General features: G+C 48.3%; 1 protein-coding gene across 3 annotated transcripts in view; it reads left to right on the forward strand.

Annotated features, from left to right (window-relative positions):
• Positions 1-24,053, forward strand: part of tnip1 (TNFAIP3 interacting protein 1) — a 116,973-nt gene that overhangs the window by 87,168 nt on the left and 5,752 nt on the right. For 2 of the 3 annotated variants that reach the window (XM_063053034.1, XM_063053033.1), the window contains exons 11-15: positions 3,131-3,262; positions 11,495-11,623; positions 13,299-13,418; positions 17,206-17,331; positions 20,403-20,483. In XM_063053034.1, coding sequence (XP_062909104.1) covers positions 3,131-3,262; positions 11,495-11,623; positions 13,299-13,418; positions 17,206-17,331; positions 20,403-20,483 — 588 coding nt within the window. The remainder of the gene's footprint in view (positions 1-3,130; positions 3,263-11,494; positions 11,624-13,298; positions 13,419-17,205; positions 17,332-20,402; positions 20,484-24,053) is intronic. The other variant, XM_063053035.1, reaches the window with a different exon arrangement.

The raw sequence follows: 24,053 nt of genomic DNA on the forward strand, positions 1-24,053 counted from the left end.
TTCCGGCAGGAGTTCAGTCTAGTCATGACCAACCTCTCAAAGCATTTCATCACTGTAGATGTGAGTGCTACTGGGCGATAGTCATTAAGGCAGCCCGCATTATTCTTCTTAGGCACTGGTATAATTGTTGCCTTTTTGAAGCAAGTGGGAACTTCTGCCCGTAGCAGTGAGAGGTTGGGAAGTATGTACAATGTTTTCTTTTGAAACTAGATACAAACTTCACACCTGATTCTGACGCCAGCATTGTCTGGACTGGGATTCACAGCTTTTTTAGGAATGCATTGTTCCAAATTAAATCCACAATACATTTTCAAGGAACAGGAGATTGGTAGCCAAAAACATTTGCTAAATGTAAATGACCTGAACCCAAAAGTCACTCAGTAGTAATGCCACTTAGCGTTGAGCTCAATGTAAGGCTGCCAGCTCCGGATTTTTCCCTCGGGGTTTACTCCTGAAGCCTTCCCCATGAGTGGGTATAGCCACAAAGCTGCGGAGGTTTGAGATCAGACTTTTCCTTCTCCTAGGTGAGCTGCCAACCACGGCTGACGAGCCCCACCTGCCCGAAATGACTGGCTTTAAGGCACCAGTAACCCACTTTTGCCCCTTCTCCTGTCAGTAGAAACGGTTCTGCCAGGCTTAGTAGCTAAACTACATGTGAAGGCCAGGAGCTGGACTTGGTTGTCAGAGGCTGTTTGAGATGCACGCCATTGGGAGCATTTAATAGGTATTGGGAGCTTGCCTCCACTACCTCCCCCGGCTATGGCGACCTTAAGGATCCTGTACTCTTCTGTGAAACTGGAGACACTTGGAAGACTGAGCATATTATCCTGGATTTATTTCCTGGCATAATTTACATATTACTATTTAATTATTTATGGTTTTATTACTATTTAATTATTCATGGTGCAACTGTAACGAAAACCAATTTCCCCCGGGATCAATAAAGTATGACTATGACTATATCACCAAACAAGGTGATGATAGAGTATAGAAAAAGGTGATGACAGCACAGTACAGGCCATTCGGTCCTCATTGTTTTGCCCACCCTTTAACCTGCTCCAAGATCAATCTAACCCTTCCCTCCTACGTTACCCTCCATTTTTCTATCATCCATCTGCCTCTACCACCACCCCTGGCAGAGTGTTCCACACACCCACCACGCTGTGTAAAAACCCACCTCTGACTCCCCGCGCACCCCCCCCCCGCCATACTTTCCTCCACTCACCTTAACATTATGCTCACTTGTATTAGTCATTTCCACCCTGGGAAAAAGTCTCTGGCTGTCCACTCAATCTAGGCCTCCTGTCATCTTGTCCACCTCTATCAAGTCACCTATCATTCCTCTTCTCTCCAAAGAGAAAAGCCCGAGCTCACTCAACCTGTCCTCATAAACATGCTCTCTAATCCAGGCAGCATCCTGGTCAATCTCCTCTGCATCCTCTTGAAAGCTTCCACATCCTTCCTGCAATGAGGTGACCAGAACCGAACACAATACTCCAAGTGTGGTCCTACCAGGGTTTTATAGAGCTGCAACATTACCTCATGGCTCTTGAACTCAATCCCCTGACTAATGAACGTCAAACACTATACACCTTCTTAACAACCCTATCAACTCGTGTGGCAACTGTGAAGAGTCCATGAACATGACCCCCAGGTCCCCTAGAACCATAGAACCATAGAAACTACAGCACAGAAACAGGCCTTTTGGCCCTTCTTGGCTGTGCCGAACCATTTTCTGCCTAGTCCCACTGACCTGCACACGGACCATATCCCTCCATACACCTCCCATCCATGTATCTGTCCAATTTATTCTTAAATGTTAAAAAAGAACCCGCATTTACCACCTCGTCTGGCAGCTCATTCCATACTCCCACCACTCTCTGTGTGAAGAAGCCCCCCCCCAATGTTCCCTTTAAACTTTTCCCCCCTCACCCTTAACCCATGTCCTCTGGTTTTTTTCTCCCCTTGCCTCAGTGGAAAAAGCCTGCTTGCATTCATTCTATCTATAACCATCATAATTTTATATACCTCTATCAAATCTCCCCTCATTCTTCTACGCTCCAGGGAATAAAGTCCTAACCTATTCAACCTTTCTCTGTAACTGAGTTTCTCAAGTCCTGGCAACATCCTTGTAAACCTTCTCTGCACTCTTTCAACCTTATTTATATCCTTCCTGTAATTTGGTGACCAAAACTGAACACAGTACTCCAGATTCGGCCTCACCAATGCCTTATACAACCTCATCATAACATTCCAACTCTTATACTCAATACTTTGATTAATAAAGGCCAATGTACCAAAAGCTCTCTTTACGACCCTATCTACCTGTGACGCCACTTTTAGGGAATTTTGTATCTGTATTCCCAGATCCCTCTGTTCCACTGCACTCTTCAGTGCCTTACCATTAACCCTGTATGTTCTACGTTGGTTTGTCCTTCCAACGTGCAATACCTCACACTTGTCAGTATTAAACTCCATCTGCCATTTTTCAGCCCATTTTTCCAGCTGGTCCAAGTCCCTCTGCAGGCTCTGAAAACCTTCCTCACTGTCTACTACACCTCCTATCTTTGTATCATCAGCAAACTTGCTGATCCAATTTACCACATTATCATCCAGATCATTGATATAGATGACAAATAACAATGGACCCAGCACTGATCCCTGTGGCATACCACTAGTCACAGGCCTCCACTCAGAGAAGCAATTCTCTACCACCACTCTCTGGCTTCTTCCATCGAGCCAATGTCTAATCCAATTTACCACCTCTCCATGTATACCTAGCGACTGAATTTTCCTAACTAACCTCCCATGCGGGACCTTGTCAAAGGCCTTACTGAAGTCCATGTAGACAATATCCACTGCCTTCCCTTCATCCACTTTCCTGGTAACCTCCTCGAAAAACTCCAACAGATTGGTCAAACATGACCTACCCTCTGTTCCTCCACACTGTAAAGAATCTGCCGTTGAGCCTGTGTTCTGCCCTTCCGAGTGAGCCACTTCCCACTGCTCTAAACTGAGCATCGGTTAGGTTCTGTTGGGTGGGCTGAGGCGTCGCTTCGAGAGTCGTGGTGCGGGGCGCAGGGTGGTGTTATAGGGGTGGCCATCCAGTTTGACTCTGGTCTTCCCGCAGATCGTGAACCTGAGGCAGCGACTGGCCTCGGCGCAGAGGGAGCTGAGCGAGAGGGAGAGTGCCTGTGACGAGAAGCAGCGGGACTTCGACAGGAAGCTGCTGTTGGCTAAATCCAAGCTCGACAACGGAGAGGTGCAGTCGTGGCATGTGCCACCTCCCCCACCCTTTGCTCTTCCCTCCCCTCCCCAACCCTTGGGTCTCTCCCCCCCCCCACTCATCCTCTGGTCTCTCCCACATTCCACACCCTCTAGTCTTCCCCCGCCCAAAGCCCTCTAACCCTCTAATCTTTTCACCCCCCCCTTACCCTCCCACCCTGTTTTCCACCCTCACCCTCTGCGTTTTGCATCGTGTAGATTACACGCGACTCCTTATCGGCCGATAGAGTTGGTATCGCAGTCAGGTCGGGTTTTTTGCCGTGTGCACAGTTAAGGTGAGGTACAGGTTCAGCAACAAACTTACTTACAGCATCACAGGTACGTCGGTACAGACACCACACAGAACATGGCATCTCCGTGGGCTGTCCGGTGAAGAAAAAGACTACACAACAGGCCATCTGCAAAAAATCCCACGATCGAAGTGTTCCTTTGCTGAGGTAGGGTTAGGGTTGAGCAGGTCGGTTCAAAAGTTCAAAGGAAATTTATTATCAAAGTGCATTTATGTCACCATATTCAACCCTGAGATTCATTTTCTTGTGGGCATACTCAATAAACCTATAGAATAATACACTCAGACCCTGATTAACACTGAGGATGCGTTCCTCGCAGGTGGAGCACTATGCCAGGTCATTATAACATTACGTAAATGGACATGCGTGCCTGAAAAAATAATCAAACCGGAGATGCAGGATGTTATTTTATGTATGTACAATATCTCATGGAGTAACAGACACACAAAGAGGCCTATCCTGTACATCCGTGGGGCAGCAACACAGAGCAGAACAGCAGCGGAGGGAACCCGGTGGTGGTTACATCTCAGCCTGTGGGTCCTCTAACTTTGGCTGCTTCTTCCAGAAGGCGTCGAGATTTGACATCTCTAACTTCCGTTACTCCCCCACCTCACCCCTCATGCCCCAGCTGTTATTTATTTATTATATATATATATATTCTTTTTCTCTCTCTCTCTCCTTTTTCTCCCTCTGTCCCTCTCATTCTACCCCTTGCCCATCCTCTGGGTTTCCCCCCTCTCCCTTTTCCTTCTCCCTCGGCCTCCTGTCCCATGATCCTCTCATATCCCCTTTGCCAATCACCTGTCCAGTTCTTGGCTCCATCCCTCCCCCTCCTGTCTTCTCCGATCATTTCGGATCTCCCCCTCCCCCTTTCAAATCTCTTACTATCTCTTCCTTCAGTTAGTCCTAACGAAGGGTCTCAGCCCGAAACGTCGACTGTACCTCTCTCTTCCTAGGGATGCTGCCTGGCCTGTTGCGTTCACCAGCAACTTTTATGTGTGTTGATCGAGATTTGACTGCCTGTTCTTGTTTCTTCTCATGAAGCAGTTCTCGGTAGCAAGAAGTCATGTTGAGATCACCTCTCTTTGCTTGATTGCTTCACTCCCAGTCAGGGTCGTTATCAGTGAACACTGCAGATTTCAAAGAGGCACCAACATCAACCTGACGCTCACCAGCTTCCAGACGTCGTAACCACTTGCAGTCTCACTAAATATCTTAGATGTGTTACCCTTGCTGCAGGTTGCAGGCAGTTTTCCAGGCATTGTGGGTGAAAAAAATGGAATAAATTAGCAAGGGAGCAAGTACGTTCACTCACACACACACACACACACACACACACACACACACACACAGAGCCAGGCAGACGTGAACTGATACCTGATTGTCTATGAGTGGCTCAGGCCGGATGTAAAGGGCTCTCATTGGCTGATTGAATATTTACTGGAATAGTCCTGAGAAGTTCTAACCGTTTACAATAAATTTTTGTCAATTTCAAAGATTTCAATAAAGAATTGAATAACTGCATTGTAACAAATCAGTGCTATGGGGGTCTAAGTGAAATCATAACAGAATCAGTGAAAGAAACACCAACTAGGGTGTTCAACCAGAGTGCAGAAGACAACAAACTGTGCAAATACAAAAAGAAGAAAGAAAAATAATTAATAAATCAGCAATAAATATTGAGAACATGATATGAAGAGTCCGTAGGTTGTGGGAACAGTTCAGTGATGGGGTGAGTTCAATGGTTCATTTATTATCAGAGTATGTATCGATATACAGCTCTGAGATTTATCTTCTCCAGATAGCCATGAAATAAAGTAAGAACATGAAAGTCACATGTAGAGAAACATCAAACCACCAACTCCCCCCCCCAACCCCTGCCGACACACAAAAGGATGGCATTCCAATCATCAGCACCCAGACCCCCTCACCCTGCACAGCACTGAACAGGAACATTGGCCCCCCCCCCCACCCACACACACAATACGCAACAAGAACATCGACCCCCCCATCCCCCTTCCTCACACAAAACACAAGAACATCGATCCCCAATCCCCCTTCCTCACACAAAACACAAGAGCATCGATCCCCAATCCCCCTTCCTCACACAAAACACAAGAACATCGATCCCCAATCCCCCTTCCCCACACAAAACACAAAAACATCGATCCCCCATCCCCCTTCCTCACACAAAACACAAGAACATCGATCCCCAATCCCCCTTCCCCACACAAAACACAAGAACATCGATCCCCAATCCCCCTTCCCCACACAAAACACAAGAACATCGATCCCCAATCCCCCTTCCTCACACAAAACACAAGAACATCGATCCCCAATCCCCCTTCCCCACACAAAACACAAGAACATCGATCCCCCATCCCCCTTCCCCACACAAAACACAAGAACATCGATCCCCAATCCCCCTTCCCCACACAAAACACAAGAACATCGACCCCCCATCCCCCTTCCCCACACAAAACACAAGAACATCGATCCCCAATCCCCCTTCCACACACAAAACACAAGAACATCGATCCCCAATCCCCCTTCTCCACACAAAACACAAGAACATCGACCCCCAATCCCCTTCCACACACAAAACACAAGAACATCAACCCCAAAGGCCTCTCCCCACACAAAACACAAGAACATTGATCCCCAATCCCCCTTCCTCACACAAAACACAAGAACATCGATCCCCAATCCCCCTTCCCCACACAAAACACAAGAACATTGATCCCCAATCCCCCTTCCCCACACAAAACACAAAAACATCGATCCCCCATCCCCCTTCCTCACACAAAACACAAGAACATCGATCCCCAATCCCCCTTCCCCACACAAAACACAAGAACATCGATCCCCAATCCCCCTTCCCCACACAAAACACAAAAACATCGATCCCCCATCCCCCTTCCTCACACAAAACACAAGAACATCGATCCCCAATCCCCCTTCCCCACACAAAACACAAGAACATCGATCCCCAATCCCCCTTCCCCACACAAAACACAAGAACATCGATCCCCAATCCCCCTTCCCCACACAAAACACAAGAACATTGATCCCCAATCCCCCTTCCCCACACAAAACACAAGAACATCGATCCCCAATCCCCCTTCCTCACACAAAACACAAGAACATTGATCCCCAATCCCCCTTCCCCACACAAAACACAAGAACATTGATCCCCAATCCCCCTTCCCCACACAAAACACAAGAACATCGACCCCCAATCCCCCTTCCCCACACAAAACACAAGAACATCGATCCCCAATCCCCCTTCCCCACACAAAACACAAGAACATCGATCCCCAATCCCCCTTCCCCACACAAAACACAAGAACATCGATCCCCAATCCCCCTTCCTCACACAAAACACAAGAACATCGATCCCCAATCCCCCTTCCCCACACAAAACACAAGAACATTGATCCCCAATCCCCCTTCCCCACACAAAACACAAGAACATCGATCCTCAATCCCCCTTCTCCACACAAAACACAAGAACATCGACCCCCAATCCCCCTTCCACACACAAAACACAAGAACATTGATCCCCAATCCCCCTTCCTCACACAAAACACAAGAACATTGATCCCCAATCCCCCTTCCCCACACAAAACACAAGAACATCGATCCCCAATCCCCCTTCCACACACAAAACACAAGAACATTGATCCCCAATCCCCCTTCCACACACAAAACACAAGAACATTGATCCCCAATCCCCCTTCCCCACACAAAACACAAGAACATCGATCCCCAATCCCCCTTCCCCACACAAAACACAAGAACATCGATCCCCAATCCCCCTTCCCCACACGAAACACAAGAACATCGACCCCCCATCCCCCTTCCCCACACAAAACACAAGAACATCGATCCCCAATCCCCCTTCCCCACACAAAACACAAGAACATCGATCCCCAATCCCCCTTCCTCACACAAAACACAAGAACATCGATCCCCAAACACCCCTCCTCACACAAAACACAAGAACATCGATCCCCAATCCCCCTTCCCCACACAAAACACAAGAACATTGATCCCCAATCCCCCTTCCTCACACAAAACACAAGAACATCGACCCCCCCATCCCCCTTCCTCACACAAAACACAAGAACATCGATCCCCAATCCCCCTTCCCCACACAAAACACAAAAACATCGATCCCCAATCCCCCTTCCCCACACAAAACACAAGAACATCGACCCCCCCATCCCCCTTCCCCACACAAAACACAAGAACATCGATCCCCAATCCCCCTTCCTCACATAAAACACAAGAACATCAATCCCCAATCCCCCTTCCCCACACAAAACACAAGAACATTGATCCCCAATCCCCCTTCCCCACACGAAACACAAGTACATTGATCCCCAATCCCCCTTCCTCACACAAAACACAAGAACATCGACCCCCCCATCCCCCTTCCTCACACAAAACACAAGTACATCGATCCCCAATCCCCCTTCCTCACATAAAACACAAGAACATCGATCCCCAATCCCCCTTCCTCACACAAAACACAAGAACATCGACCCCCCCATCCCCCTTCCCCACACGAAACACAAGAACATTGATCCCCAATCCCCCTTCCTCACACAAAACACAAGAACATCGATCCCCAATCCCCCTTCCTCACACAAAACACAAGAACATTGATCCCCCAATCCCCCTTCCCCACACAAAACACAAGAACATTGATCCCCAATCCCCCTTCCTCACATAAAACACAAGAACATCGATCCCCAATCCCCCTTCCCCACACAAAACACAAGAACATCGATCCCCAATCCCCCTTCCTCACACAAAACACAAGAACATCGACCCCCCCATCCCCCTTCCTCACACAAAACACAAGTACATCGATCCCCAATCCCCCTTCCTCACATAAAACACAAGAACATCGATCCCCAATCCCCCTTCCTCACACAAAACACAAGAATATCGACCCCCCCATCCCCCTTCCCCACACGAAACACAAGAACATTGATCCCCAATCCCCCTTCCTCACACAAAACACAAGAACATTGATCCCCCAATCCCCCTTCCCCACACAAAACACAAGAACATTGATCCCCAATCCCCCTTCCTCACATAAAACACAAGAACATCGATCCCCAATCCCCCTTCCCCACACAAAACACAAGAACATCGATCCCCAATCCCCCTTCCACACACAAAACACAAGAACATCGATCCCCAATCCCCCTTCCCCACACAAAACACAAGAACATTGATCCCCCAATCCCCCTTCCCCACACAAAACACAAGAACATCGATCCCCAATCCCCCTTCCTCACACAAAACACAAGAACATCGATCCCCAATCCCCCTTCCTCACACAAAACACAAGTACATCGATCCCCAATCCCCCTTCCCCACACAAAACACAAGAACATTGATCCCCAATCCCCCTTCCCCACACAAAACACAAGAACATCGACCCCCAATCCCTCTCCCTCACAACAAAACACAAGAACATCGACCCCCCCATCCCCCTTCCTCACACAAAACACAAGAACATCGACCCCCCCATCCCCCTTCCCCACACAAAACACAAGAACATCGATCCCCAATCCCCCTTCCCCACACAAAACACAAGAACATCGATCTCCAATCCCCCTTCCTCACACAAAACACAAGAACATCGATCCCCAATCCCCCTTCCTCACACAAAACACAAGAACATTGATCCCCAATCCCCCTTCCCCACACAAAACACAAGAACATCGACCCCCAATCCCCCTTCCTCACACAAAACACAAGAACATCGACCCCCAATCCCCCTTCCCCACACAAAACACAAGAACATCGACCCCCCCATCCTCCTCTCCCTCACATCAAAATGGAAAAGGAACAGGTGAAGAACCCAGAATATAAAAACCATGAGTCTGACAAAGTGCACAGTCCATGAACACAATAGTCCAATCAGAACCACAGTACCATCCTGCTCCTCCAATGAAAGAGAGCGACACTGCGAGCACAGAGGCCAACTCGCCTGCCGCAGTGAGCCCCACAGCGATAGGCCGCTCACAGCAGCGGTGAAAAGGAGGGCTGTCGGCACAAGTGAAGTGAAATGAAGTTGTGCACTTTGCTTCCTGATCTTGGTGCCGTGAGTCCTGAGACTCCTTCACCTCTGCCTAATGGCAGCAGCGAGAAGACAGCCATGTCCTGGGTGGTGGGGGTCCCTGATGATGGATGTTGCTTTCCTACAGCACCATTTCAGTAGGTGTGCTCACTGGTGGTGAAGTCTTTACCCGTGATGGACTGGCCTGTATTCACCACTACTTGTAGGGTTGTCCATTCAAGGGCATTGGTGTTTCCACAGCAGGCTGTGATGTGTCCGGTCAACATACTCTCCACCACATATCTATAGAAGTTTCTCAAAGTGTTCAACTGAATAGTTGAAGGGAAGTAGTCATTCCTGAACCCGGTGGTGTGGAATTTCATGTTTCTGTACTTCCCTCCCAAAGGGAGCTGTGTGAAAAAGATATAGTCCGTATGGTGGGGATCTTTGATAGGTGGGGCGGGATGTGCCTGTGATGGACTGGGCTGTGCCCACCTCTCTCGGCAGCATCTGATGTTTCCATGTGTTGGGACTGCCATAAGGTTTTAAGATAGATTAGTTTTATTTGTCACAAATGCATCAAAACATACAGTGAAATATGTTGTTTGTGTCTTGAAACCTTCCCCTCTCCTTCCAAGTATCTGATTAAGTGTATATATTCAATATGATTAAGAGAAGCGTAGATAGAGCAGACAGGCAGTATCTTTTTCCCAGGGTCGGAATGTCTAATACCAGAGGGCATGTAATTAAAGTGAGAGGGGTAATTTGTGAAGGAAATGTGAGGGGAAAGCTTTTTAACGGAGAGAGAGAGAGAGTGGTGGGTGCTGGGATGTGCTGCCAGGGGTGGTGGCAGAGGTAGATGGGCACTTTAAGAGATGTTTAGATAGGTGCATGAATGTGGGGGAAATGGAAGGCTATGGACATTGTGTAGGCAGAAGGGATTTAGTTGACCATTTGATTAATAATCTAATTGGTTCAGCACAGCATTGTGGGCCGAAGGGCCTTTTCCTGTGTGTACTGTTCTATCTTCTTTGTTCTAAGTAAATATGGCTGTAAAACTTTGATATTTCAATATGTTGTCATTGACTGAAGTATGTTCTCATAGTGGCCATACTCAGTTGATGTAAATTGCTATTATGCCTTAATTATAGTGACAGTAACTGATAGAAGCAGACAATGACTAACATTGCCTCTCGAACATAGCATACCCACACTAACTAACCCTAACCCATACATCCTTTGGAATGTGGGAGGAAACTGGATCACCCGGAGGAAACCCACGCAGTCACTGGGAGAACGTACAAACTCCTTACAGACAGCAGTGGGAATTGAACCCCTGATCCTACAGCTGGCACCGTAAGGCATTACCACACCAGTCAAGGGTGTTCAGTGATGTACTAAATCTCCGTAAGGCTTCTGAGGAAGTGGGCAGCACAGAAGCGTAGCTCTTTACTGTGGCCAACGATCCAGGTTTCAAATCCGGCCGTTGTCTGTACGGAGTTCGTACGTTCGCCCAGTGACTGTGGAGTTTCCTCCCACAGTCCAAAGCTGTGTGGGTTAGCTTTAGTAAGTTGTGGGTATGCTGTGTTGGCACTGGAAGCATGGTGACAGTTGTGGGCTGCCCTAGGAGAATCCACACTGATTTGATTTGATGCAAACAACACACTTCCTGTATATGTCTTGATGTGACAAATTAAACTAATCCCTTTAATCCCCTCCCGTTCTTGGGGCACTGTGAAGGGTGTGATTTGCCTGCAGCAGGAGCGGGACCTTGTACAGACAGAAAATGTTTCACCTCCTTCACCTTCTCTCTCTCTCTCTCTCCGTCTTACCTCCTCAGACTGAAAAGGAAAAGTATTTAGCGGAGATTAAAACGCTAAAGCAGGAGAACCAGTGTCTGAGGGAGCAGCTGATCCCCCTGACCAAGCAGCGGGAGTGTCAGGAGAAGGAGATCCAGCGTCTCAACAAGGTAGGTGGCCTCGGCTTCCCTGCTTTACAATAGGATGTCCTGAACTGCGTCTCTTCTCCACATCTCCCCATCTCGGGCCTCCTGTGCTTCTCCTCACCTTGGGGCTTCAATGAGCCCCCTCCACTGACTTGGGGCCACCTCGGCCCCTCTCGTGAGTCAGGGGCTCCACCTTTGCCCCAGCCCATTTCAGGACCCTGTCCGTCCGTACCTCTCCGTCTCAGGACCCCCTTCGCCTCTGATCTCTCTTCCCTCCCCATCTCACCCGTGCTGGGGAGAAGGCATCGCCATCTACATGCAGGGACTCCCAAGGGTGTGCTGGGGACAGCCTGCAAGTGTTGCTGCAAATTCCATTGCCAGTGTAGTCTGCCTGTGATGCTCAGAACAGTCAGAACACCAATCAGACCCTTCTGCCTGTCATGGCTGTGCTGGCCATCGAGTACCCATCTGCACCAAATCAAGGTCACGTTCAATTGTCATTCAACCATACAGGCATACGGGTAAACGAAACAGCATTCCTCTAGACCAGGGGTTCCCAACCCGGGGTCCATGAACCCGTTAATGACAGGGGTCCGTAGCATAAAAAAGGTTGGAAACACCTGGTCTGAAGCCAGGGTGCTAAACACAGCACACACAGTCACACATAGCACATATACTGTAGGTACAATAGCACACAGTCACACACAGCACATATACTGTAGGTACAGCACACACAGCACTAATACCGTAGGTACAATAGCACACACAGCACCTATACTGTAGGTACAATAGCACACACAGTCACACAGCACGTATACTGTAGGTACAATAGCACACACAGTCACACAGCACATATACTGTAGGTACAATAGCACACAGTCACAGCACATATACTGTAGGTACAATAGCACACACAGTCACACAGCACGTATACTGTAGGTACAATAGCACACACAGTCACACAGCACATATACTGTAGGTACAATAGCACACAGTCACACACAGCACATATACTGTAGGTACAATAGCACACACAGCACAAATACTGTAGGTACAATAGCACACACAGCACAAATACTGTAGGTACAATAGCACACACAGCACATATACTGTAGGTACAATAGCACACACAGTCACAATATAATATTACGGGTGCCACGGTTGCATAGCATTTAGTGTGACACTATTGCAACTGGGGCATCAGAGTTGGGAGTTCAATTCCCGCTGCTGTCTGTGAGGAGTTTCCTTTCGGTGCTCCAGTTTTCTCCCACAGTCCAAAGACTTACCAGTTAGTAGGTTAATTGGTCATTGTAAATTGTCCTGTGATCAGGCCAGGGTTAAATTGGTGGGATGCTGGGTAGCTCATTGGGCCAGAACGGCCTGTATCTCTTTTAAAAGATATATATAGGCCCTGAGTGTCGTGGCATGTAAATTGATGATGCATGGAATGTTGTCCTGTAGCCACGTTTCTGCAAGAACAAGCACGCAGCAGTTCCTTATCTCACTCAGGGTGAGTCACAGATGAAGGCAGATCCACTCCACACTTTGTCTTCCAGGGAGCGAACACTGGAGAGCAGCCCTGTTGCGAGAGTTGGCCTGCGTGGGCCAGCCCCTTTACTAATCCCCTCAACTAGAACTTTGTCGGTAATCATTCTGATACTGGCGGCCTCTTTAGTGATGGAAGTTCTCCTCTCCACAGGCTTTGGAGGAGGTGCTGTCACTGCAGTCAGCAACACCCATGTTCACTGGCACTGGAGACGCTTGCATCAACACCAGGCGCAATGAGCAGCTGACGCAGATCGAGGTCCTCAAACAGCAGGTGAGGAGACGTGCCCAGCCCGAGCTCTCCCAGGCGCGGTGGCCGTACTGGACAGACGCTGAGTTCACAGTGCGGTTCTGGATCGAGCGAGGAGTGACCAAGGCCTGGCGGGCTGGTGGTGGGAAGAGGGAGGTTAGGGTATTTGAAATTAGTTGGTTATGGTGACGTGCTGCAATACGGTTATGAGAAGCACGGGTAGGGTGGACAGCCAGGGCCAGGAGGTTCTGCCGGACCTGCTGCATTCGGACGTAGAACAGCACAGGCCTTTCGGCCCACAATATTGTACCGACATATAAAACACAGTAGAGGAGCAGGTGGTGTTGAGGAAGCAGGGAGTTTGTAAAAGGATTTGAATAAGGAGAATGGGCAAAGGTGTGGCAGATGGAATACAGAGTAGGGAAGTGTATGATCATGCACTTTGGTCGAAGGAATAAAGGTGTGGACTAATTACTAAAAGGGGAGAAAATTCAAAACTCAGAGGTGCAGGACTTGTCTGTCCTTGTGCAGGATTCCCCAAAGGTTCATTTCCAGGTTGAACCAGTTTTAAGGAAGGCGAATGTAATGTTAGCATTTATTTCTAGAGGACTAGAATATAAAAGCAAGGATGTATTGCTGAGGTTTTATAAGGAATCTGCCAGACCGTAATTGAAGTATTGTGAACAGCTTTGGGCCTCTTTATCTAAGAATAGGAGAGCTGGCGTTGGGGAGGGTTCAGAGGAGGTTCATGAGAATTAACCCAAAAATGAAAGGGTTAACATAAGAGAAACATTTGATGGCTCTGGGCCTGTACTCACTGGAGTTTAGACGAATGAGGGGGGAATCTCATTGAAGCCTCTCAAATATTGAAAGACCTAGACGGAGTGGGTGTCTTCTATAGTCGGAGAGTGTAGGACCAGAGGATGCAACCTCAGAATAGAAGAATGACCTTTAGAACAGAGGTGAGGAGGAATTTCTTTCGCCAAAGAGTGATGAATCTGTGGTGAAGTTATTGTGTATGTTTAAAGTGTAGGTTGATAGGTTCTTGATTAGTCAGAGTGTCAAAAATTAAGGGGAGAAGACAAGAGAATGGGTTTGAGAGGGATAGTAAATCAACTGGTGGAGGAGACTCTATGGGCTGAATGGCCTAATTCTGCTCCTGTTTCTTATTGTCTAAACCTACTCCAAGGTCAATCTAACCCTTCCCTCCAACACAGCCCATAACTCTCTATTTTTCTTTCATCCATGTGCCTATCTGAGAGTTTCTAAAATGTCCCTAATGTGTCTGCCTCTACCACCACCCCTGGCAGTGTGTTCTAGGCACCCACCACACTCTGTATATAAAAATAAAACTTACCTCTGACATTGCCCCCTAAACTTTGCTCCACTCACCTTAAAAGGATGCTCTCTCATATTGACTATTGTTGCCCTGGGGGAAAAAAAGGTTGTCCACTCTTTACTTGCCTCTTGTCATCTTCCTCTCATTGTCCTCTCATCCTCCTTCACTCCAAAGAGAAAGGCCCGAGCTCGCTCAGCCTATCCTCGGCAGGCATGCTCTCCAATCCAGGCAGCGTCCTGGTCAACCTCTGTGCCCTTTCGAAAGCTCCTGCATTCTTCCTGTAATGAGGTGACCAGGATTGAACACAATACTCACAGTGTTCTCCACCACTTTGTGTGCGTTGCTCAACAATAGCAACCGCTTTGTCAACTGTGAGCTGTTCGGATTAAAGGCGAACGGTTTTGAGTGCCGTGACAGAACAGGAATGTGCTTGCTGTGGTGGTTCAAGAGCATTGCAGGGGTTCCTGGGAAGCCGCGGTGGAGCAGCGGTTAGTGTGTTCTATGGCAGCTCAGGGTTCTGTTCACAGTTCAGTTCCAGCATCGTTTGTAGCCTCTCTCCGTGACCGCATGGGTTTCCTCCGGGTGCTCTGGTTTCCTCCTACAGTCCAAAGACGTACCAGTTAGAAGATTAATTGTTCATTGTAAGTTGTCCTGTGATTAGGCTAGGGTTAAATGGGTGGGTTGTGGGGCGCTGGAGCTCATTGGGCCGGACACGCTCGTTCCATGCTGTACCTCTAGGTAAAATATTGTGAGCAGTTCTGCTCGCCCTGCTATAGAAGGATGTGATTAAGATAGAGAAGGCACAGAAAGGAAGATTTATAAGAATGCTGATGCAAGAGTCTGCTCAAGCTGGAATCTGAAGCAACAAACAATCTGCTGGAAGAGCTCAGCGGATCGATAGCATCTGTGGGAGGAAAAGAACTGTCGATGTTTTGATTAGAAGCCTTGCATCTGCACAAGAGTATTGACTGGACGTGAGGGCCTGGGTTACAGGGAGAGATTGGACAGGTCAGGATTGATGAAGAGTCGCAGCCTGAAATGTCGACTGTTTATTCCCCTCCATAGATGCTGAGTTCTCCAAGAAATTTTGTGCGTGTTACTCTAGATGTTCTTTCCTGGGGTGTAGGAGGCTGAGAGGTGATGTTATAGAGCAGGGGTTCCCAAACTATTTTTTTGTGTCTTTAACTGGGCGATCCATGGACCCAGGTTACAACCTTTGGCTAGAGGGATGTAACTAAGTTGAATGGACTCTTTAATTTTCCCCAGGGTGGGATTTGCCTGAAGTTAGAGGCCACGCCACAGGGTTAAGGTGTGAGGGGAAAGTTTCAAAGGTGACCTGAAGTGCAAGGTATTAGTAGAGAGGGTGGTAAGTGCGTGGAATGAGCTGCCAGAGGAAGTGGTAGGTGTGGGAACAATTACGATGCTTAAATGGTACGTGGATAGGAAAGGTTGAGATGTATGTGCGCCAAAGGCAAGCAAATGGGGCTAGCATAGATGAGATGGGCCAATGGGCCTGTTTCCATGCTCCTCAACTCTATGATGCTCGATACCTAGTCAAGTCAAATTTATTGTCATTTAATTGTATACGTGTATACTGTCAAACGAAACAACATATCTCCGGACCAGGGTGTAAAACACTGTGTAGTACACATAACACACAATAACTTAGGAAAGTGACGATGAAACTTACAGCTGTCCTAGAAAGTACAGTAAGCATTTACAACAGTTCATCTCTGCGGGACAGAACACACATAGTCTCTGTTTTATGATTTTGTACATTATTATTGCACATAGGTACATTATTATTGTGTATATTATTATTCTGTACTTGATTAATAGTCAAGTCTGCACACTGCTAAATGTGTTTTTAAATGTTGCTGCTCTGATGAAAGAATTTCCCACTCGAGATCAATAAAGTATTTATTATTATGAATTACACATAAGTCAATAAACTAAAGTGCATAAGTTAAAGGTACAGAACAGATTATCCGGTGACACTTCGAATGTGATGCGTCAGGGAGCTCAGAAGCCCAAAGACCTGAGGGAAGAAGCTGTTTCCCATCCTGACTGTTCTTGTCTTTATCCATCGGAGTCTCCTGCCTGATGGTAGAAAGTCAAAGAGGGTGCTGGATGGACGGGTGACGGATGGACGGGTGACAGCCTGTCGTTGTGATGAATGCAAGGGGTTGTGGTTCCTTGGTTCGGGACAACCGAGAGAAGAGAAAAAGGTTTCTCAGAGAGGATAGGAGTGTGGAGTGGATTTCCTCAGAGGTGTGGGATGGAGCTGTCCAGTTTGCTTTGAAAGAGCTAGTATGCCAGTGGTCCAAACGGTGTTCCGCGGTGTCCCACCAGCTCTCTCTGGCACCTCTCCAAGTGACGGGTGTAGCTAGGCCCATTTCCCAGTGACCACAGTGACAGCCTTGGTCTTGGTCACCAGTGTTCAGTGTCTGTTTACTGTTCACCCCCTCCCAGGTGAAGATCTTCGAGGAAGATTTCCTGAGGGAGCGGAGTGACCGAGAGCGGATGAGTGAAGAGAAGGAGGAGCTGAGGCAGAAGCTGGAGAAGGTCCAGACGGAGATGATGATGCTCAACACTCAGGTATGGATACTGAGGGTGCTGATGGACTAGCTCATCTCCCCCAGCATCTCACCTCTCCCCTCACTGGTCTCCCCTTCCCCAACCCCCCACCTCCTCAGCCCTCCTACACTCGGGTACGGATACTGAGGGTGCTGGTGGACAACATCATCTCCCCCAGCCTCTGACCTCTCCCCTCGCTACTCTCCCCTTCCCATCTCGTCTCCCCCAGCCTCTGACCTCTCCCCTCACCAGTCTCCCCTTTCAACCCCTCCCCCCACTTTCTCAGCCTTCCTACATTTGTCTCCTCCCCCTTCATCACCACCTTGTTGTCTAAACTCTCTTCCCTTCCTCGGCCCTCTTCCCACTCTCTCCCTCGTCCTGCTCCCGTGTTCCTATGGGTGGGATCCAGTGTTCTGGTGGTGATGGGACAGCGCCCTGCAGCAGGGTGTTTCTAGGTGTGACGTAGGTGCTGGACCATCCCCGGTGCAGGATTTTGTGGGTGTGGGTCCAACACTGGGGATAAAGGTATAATTTATCATTTTTTGTGACATCTTCATCATCGAAACACACAACGAAATTCAGTGTTTTACCTCAACAACCAAGACAGTCTGAGGGTGTTCTGGGGACAGGTTCCAGCACCAGCATAGCATGTCTACAGTTTACTAAACTGCACATCTTTGGTACGAGGGAGGGACCCAGAGAAACCCGGAGAGAATCTGTAATCCCTTTACAGACAGTGACAGGAATTGAACCTGTGTTAACAGGCGTGGGGTAGCGTCACGCTAACTGCTACACTATTGTGCCACCTTCCCTCACTCCAACATTTGTGAAACATTTCCCAAAGGGGTGGGAAGAGCAGATGATTTAACGGGTTAGCTTTCAATGGCCTGTTACAAAAGGAATGGGTTGCACTTGAATCCAAGGGGTCAATATTCTTGCGGGCAGGTTTACCAGAGCTGTTGGGAATGGTTTAAACTAATGTGGCAGGGATGGGAGCCAGGATGATCGAGCTGAGGGTGAGCCAGCAGGTCTACAAGTAGATGATGGGTGTAACAAGAATGTAAGGAAGGACAAGCCAATGACTGAGTACAAATGCAGACAGAGCAAAGAGTCAAATTGTACCACAGAGACAAAATTCAACAGGGGGTAGAATGCAGGACTGAAGGTGCTGTATTTAAACGTACGTAGCATTCGGACTAAGGTGGACAAACTCAATTAGAAATTGGTCGGTAATGACGTTGTGGGCATCACTGAGCTGTGGTTGAAAGAAGGCCATTGTTGGGAGCTTAATATCGAAGGATATGCTTTGTATCAAAAGGACAGGCAGGAAGGCACAGGCGGTGGTGTGGCTTTATTGGTAAGAGCTAGAATTACATCTTTAGAAAGAGGTGACATAGGTTCAGAGAATGTAGAATGTTTGTGGGTGGAGTTAAGAAACTGTGAGGGTGAAAAAGCCATTATGGGAATTGTATATAGGCCTCCAAGTAGTGGGCTTCAGATATAATTGGCGCACGCACAACAGGGCGCGTGTAACTCTCTCTCTCTCTCACACACACACAAAACACGACAACGCAGCACATGTAACACGCGCGCACAACACAGAAAGTGATATCACCGCAACTAATAAAACGTATTCCAAAAGAATCTTGGGAAAGGTGGATTTTTGATCAGGGGGCCTCTCTCTGCAGAGTTGGCCATTCAGCCCATCAAGTCTGCTCCGCCATTCCATCATGGCTGATTTATTTTCCATCTCAACTCCATTCTCCTGCTTCTCCCTGTAACCCTGAAGCCCCCACTAATCAAGGACCTGTCAACCTCCACTTTAAATATACCCAATGACTTGGCCTCCACAGCTATCTGTAGCAATGAATTCCACAGATTCACCGCTGTCTGACTAACAAAGTTCATCATCATCTCAGTCCTTCTGTCCCGAGGCTGTGCCCTCTGGTTCTGGACTCCCCCAGTGTAGGAAGCATCCTCTCCACATCCACTCCATCTAACATGATGTCCCAACTCTTACACTTAGTGCCCTGACTGATGAAGACTTCTTCACCACTCTGTCTGACTTTAAAAGTTCCCCAAACTGGTGACCGTGTTTGGGGAGCAGACTGGCGGTGTGTGTGGGGTGATATGGAATGTGTTGGTGTGTGGTGGCGGGGGATAGATGTGTTTGGGGAACAGACTGGCAGTGTATGTGGGGTGGTATGGAAGGTGTTGGTCTGTGGGGGGTGGGGGACAGATGCTATATTTCACTCTAGCTGTGGCCGCTGCATGTTCTGGTGTTCCCTTCTATGCTCTGTGTATCACTACATCCTGGGAATGTTGAATCTCACTGTTTGCCCCCATTCCCAAGACTTGGAATTTTCCTCAGACTTTTCCACTTGCACTCAACCAGTGTTTTTGTGTAGCCATTAATAATCTCTGTTGTGCAGCATCTGTCCGCACAGATTTGCTTCGTTTCACCTATCCTGCCTAGTCCACCAGCCCTTCACGTCCCCCCCCGTGTCCGTCTGCCCTTCATGTCCCCCCATCCGTCTGCCCTTCATGTCCCCCGTCCGTCTGCCCTTCACGTCCCCGTCCGTCTGCCCTTCACGTCCCCCCATCCGTCTGCCCTTCACGTCCCCCCATCCGTCTGCCCTTCACGTCCCCCCATCCGTCTGCCCTTCACGTCCCCCTCTGTCCGTCTGCCCTTCACGTCCCCCTCTGTCCGTCTGCCCTTCACGTCCCCCCATCCGTCTGCCCTTCACATCCCCCTCTGTCCGTCTGCCCTTCACGTTCCCGTCTGTCCATTGCCCTTCATATCCTTTTGTCTGTCTGCCTTCCCTTCATGTCCCTTCCATCTGTCAATTTGCCCTTCATGCCCTCACCTTATACCATCCTTCCCAACTCTCTGACCTCCCCAACCGCACGCCCTCCCCCCAATTCTCCATTCCCTTCCTTTCCCCTTCTGTCTTCTGCCCTCCTTTCCCATCTCTCCCTCTCTGACTGCAAGCTCCCGTGCTTCACCAGCGTCCGCTCTCGCTCTGTCCCAGCTCTACCCTCGTGCCTGTCCACTGCCACTGCTTACGCCTGTCCTATCTGCTCTCTCTCAGCTGCGTGTTTATCAGGAAGATTTTCAGAAGGAGAAGTTGGAAAAGGAAATGATTCAGCGGCTGCTGGCGGATCAGAAACAGGTATTGGAGTTAGTCATACTGTGAGGAGAAGGAGCGAAGATGTTCTGTGTAAGGCCAGTAGCTAGTGTGGACTGGGTCGTGAGTGCACCTTACTGTTCGTTATAATTTGTGGTATTATCACTTTGTGTTGTGTGTGTGTGTGAATTATATGTACCGTGTTGTGCACCTTGGTCTGGAGGAATAGTGTTTCATTTATGTGAAATGAAACCTCTGTGTGGTTCAGAATCAAGTTTAATATCACTGGCATATGTCAAAAAATTTGTTATTTTGCTGTAGTGGTACAGTGCAATACATCATTTAAAAAACTATAAATTACAATGAGAATTGTGTGTGTGTGTGTGTATATGTATGTGTGTATGAACGGCAGGAGGAGAAGATGGCGGCGCGATGCAGCTCATAGCGGCCACTCTGGTGGTGATATTGGTTAACTGTCAAGTAGGGTGCTGTACGCAATCCTGATTTGATGGAGACGGACGTGAGAGCACGGAGGAACATCTGGAGAAACTTCTGAAATGCCTGTTTCGCTGCTGAGCTACTGTGTGATCCAGAATCTGCGGAGGAGAAGGCCCCGAGTCCTCGGCTTTGCTTGTTGCTCGGCAGCCGGGGTGGGGTCGAAGCGCTCGGCAGAGATGGTGCTCGGAGTGGCTGTATCGGAGGGGTGGTTGGAGGCTTGAAGTTTTCGGATGGACTCAGAGTCCGCTGCGGTCGGGTGCTTCCAATGGTGCGGCATCGGCAAGTTTGTGGTGTTTGGAGGTTCATGGCAGGGAGAGTTTCTCCCTTCTGCCACCTGCGTGAGATGATGAGGCTATCGGGACTTTGAGATTTTTTTTTACTGTGCCCATGGTCTGCTCTTTATCAAATTATGGTATTGCTTTGCACTGTTGTAACTATATGTTATAATTATATGGTTTTGTCAGTTTTAGTCTTGGTTTGTCCTGTGTTTCTTGTGATATCATTCTGGAGGAACATTGTATCATTTCTTAATGCATGCATTTCTAAATGACAATAAACGAGGACTGAGTATCCTCATAATCTAATATATATATATTAGATTAGACATCAGCGCCAGACTCCGGAACGGAGGTTCCCGGGTTCGAATCCAGTCCCAAGTACACTTTCCATCCGTGCCGGGTTGAGTGTTGAGCTCGCAACTTGACCTTGTAAAATAAAGAAACATACCGCGAAATGTCTATGAGAGGAGTGGCGCACAGCACAGCCCTCCGATCCGTGCCTTGTAAGGCATGAGAGTGCCTGACGCAGGTCTCTCATGCCTGAGTTGACATCGTCATCATTTTATATATATTTTTTTAAAGTAAATAAATAGTGCAAAAAGAGAGGGGACAGAATAGCGAGGGAGTGCTCATGGGTTCATGGTCCATGAACCTGTTTGCAGACGGGAAGAAGCTGTCGAATGGTGATAAACTTGAACTTGGACTTGGGTGGCCCTGAAGGTCCTGCTGCTTCTCTATGCCTCTGTAGTGTTGGAGGGCGTTGGTGAGAGTTTACCCTGAGCGCCAAGTCCAGACTCCCCCACTATAGGAAACGTGCTCTCCATGCCAGCTCTATCTAGTCCTTCCGATATTCGATAGGTTTCACTGAGAACCCCCCACCATTCTTCTAAACTCCAGTGAGTATAGGTCCAGAGCTATCAAACGCCCCTTTCATTCTCATTAACCTGCTCTGGACCCTCTTAAATCTGTGGGAGTCCTAAAATTATCAGCTGGACGAGCTTCAGCCTTGGCTGAGTTCTGGCAGCCAACCCACCGCCCTGTGCAACTGCGATTCCGTAAGCTACTGGCTGTCGTGTTTATTTACACAAGGACTGAGCGTGGGAAAAGCAAATATTTGTCACTGTCAGAGGGAAGGCTGTGTCCCTGGCATCATGCAGGCTGTTGAGGTCCGTGCCTGTTGAGACGGCCTGGCAAATGAGATCACCCTGAGGTTTCGTATTCTCTCTCGTCTGACCATCTGCCCTCTCTCAGCCCCGTATGGTTCACTGCAGAGACTAGACAGGCTGGGGCATTGAAGGAGGCTGAGGTGTGACCTCACAGAGATTTATAAGATCGTGTGTGATGTAGGGTAGATACATTTGACAGTGAAGATACTGTCACATGAATACACAGGCCACTGAACAGCCTGTAGCAAATCACAGAACTACAGGACTGTGCAAAACTCCTGAGCACATTTACATAACTGAGGTGTATATTTGTTTGGAACCAAATGTACTGTAGTAATTTTATGTTTTGCAATCTTTGCCTTCCTCACCATTGACTCGACCTGCAAGTTAACCTTTAGAGAACCCTGAACAAGGTCTCCCAAGTCCCCTTGCACCTCTGATTTCTGAACTCTCTGCCCACTTAGAAATTAGCTGCACCTTTTATTTTTCCCTCACTAAAGTTCTCTCTTTCCTCCATCTGTCCACCAACCCTCCCTCATCCGGTTCCATGGTTCGCTAGATATGGGGCCAACATTGCTCAATATCTGAAGGAACTCAGCAGGCCAGGAGGCAACTGTGGAGGGGAATCGACCTGCAGGCTTGTAATTCTTCCCCTCCCCCCCCCTTCTTATTCTGGCTTCTGTCTCCTTCCTTCCCAGTCCTGAGGATTGGATTCTCTGGATGCTTTCAAAAAAGAGTTAGATAGAGCTCTTAAAGATAGCGGAGTGAAAGGTTATGGGGATAAGGCAGGAACTGGAAACTGATTGTGGATGATTAGCCATGATCACAGTGAATGGTGGTGCTGGCTCGAAGGGCTGAATGGCCTACTCCTGCACCTATTGTTTATTGACGAGTCTCGGCATGAAACATTAACTGTTTATTCCCCTCCAATACAGCACTGTGCAAAAGTCTTTGGCACATACAGATAACTAGGGTGCCTGAGACTTCTGCACAGTACTGTAGTAATTTTATATATTACACTGTCCTGCTGTTGCAAAATAAAAACAAATTTCATGACATATGTGAGTGATGATAAACCTGATTCTGATATGGGTCTTTATTGTGGACTGAGAGTGGGAAGGGCACAAGGAGAGGGGAATCATGTTTGGGAGAAGGGGAAGGGAGAGGGGAGGGAGCAGGAAGAACCAGGGAGACATTCTGTAATGATCAATAACCCAATTGTTTGGAATTAAATGGCAACTTTGCCTGGTGACTCAGGACTGGGCAAGGGGTGTCACAGAACACCACCAACCCCCCCTGCCGGCCCCAGGACCCCTCCCCTGCCACCTGTCCCACACCCCTCCCGCAGCGCTCCACCCTCGCTATTCCCAACATCCTTCGCTGCCAGATTTACAAACTGGCTGTCCACTCCACGTTGACAATTACAGTACTGCGCAAAAGTCTTACCCACCTGAGCTATACAGACGAGCCTCAGGCCTTTGCACAGAAGTGTAAATAAAATGCAAATAAGTATTAGTGCAAAAATAATGTTCATGAGTTCATTGTCCGTTCAGAAATCCGATGGCTGAGGGGATGAAGCTGTTCCTAAAACGTTGAGTGTGGGTCTTTCATACCTTTATGAGGCAGCTTTGTCAGCATAGTCCAGATGGGCCGAGTGGCCTGGTTTCTTGCTG

Source organism: Mobula hypostoma, chromosome 7 (assembly GCF_963921235.1).
Source record: "Mobula hypostoma chromosome 7, sMobHyp1.1, whole genome shotgun sequence".
NCBI lineage: Eukaryota > Metazoa > Chordata > Chondrichthyes > Myliobatiformes > Myliobatidae > Mobula > Mobula hypostoma.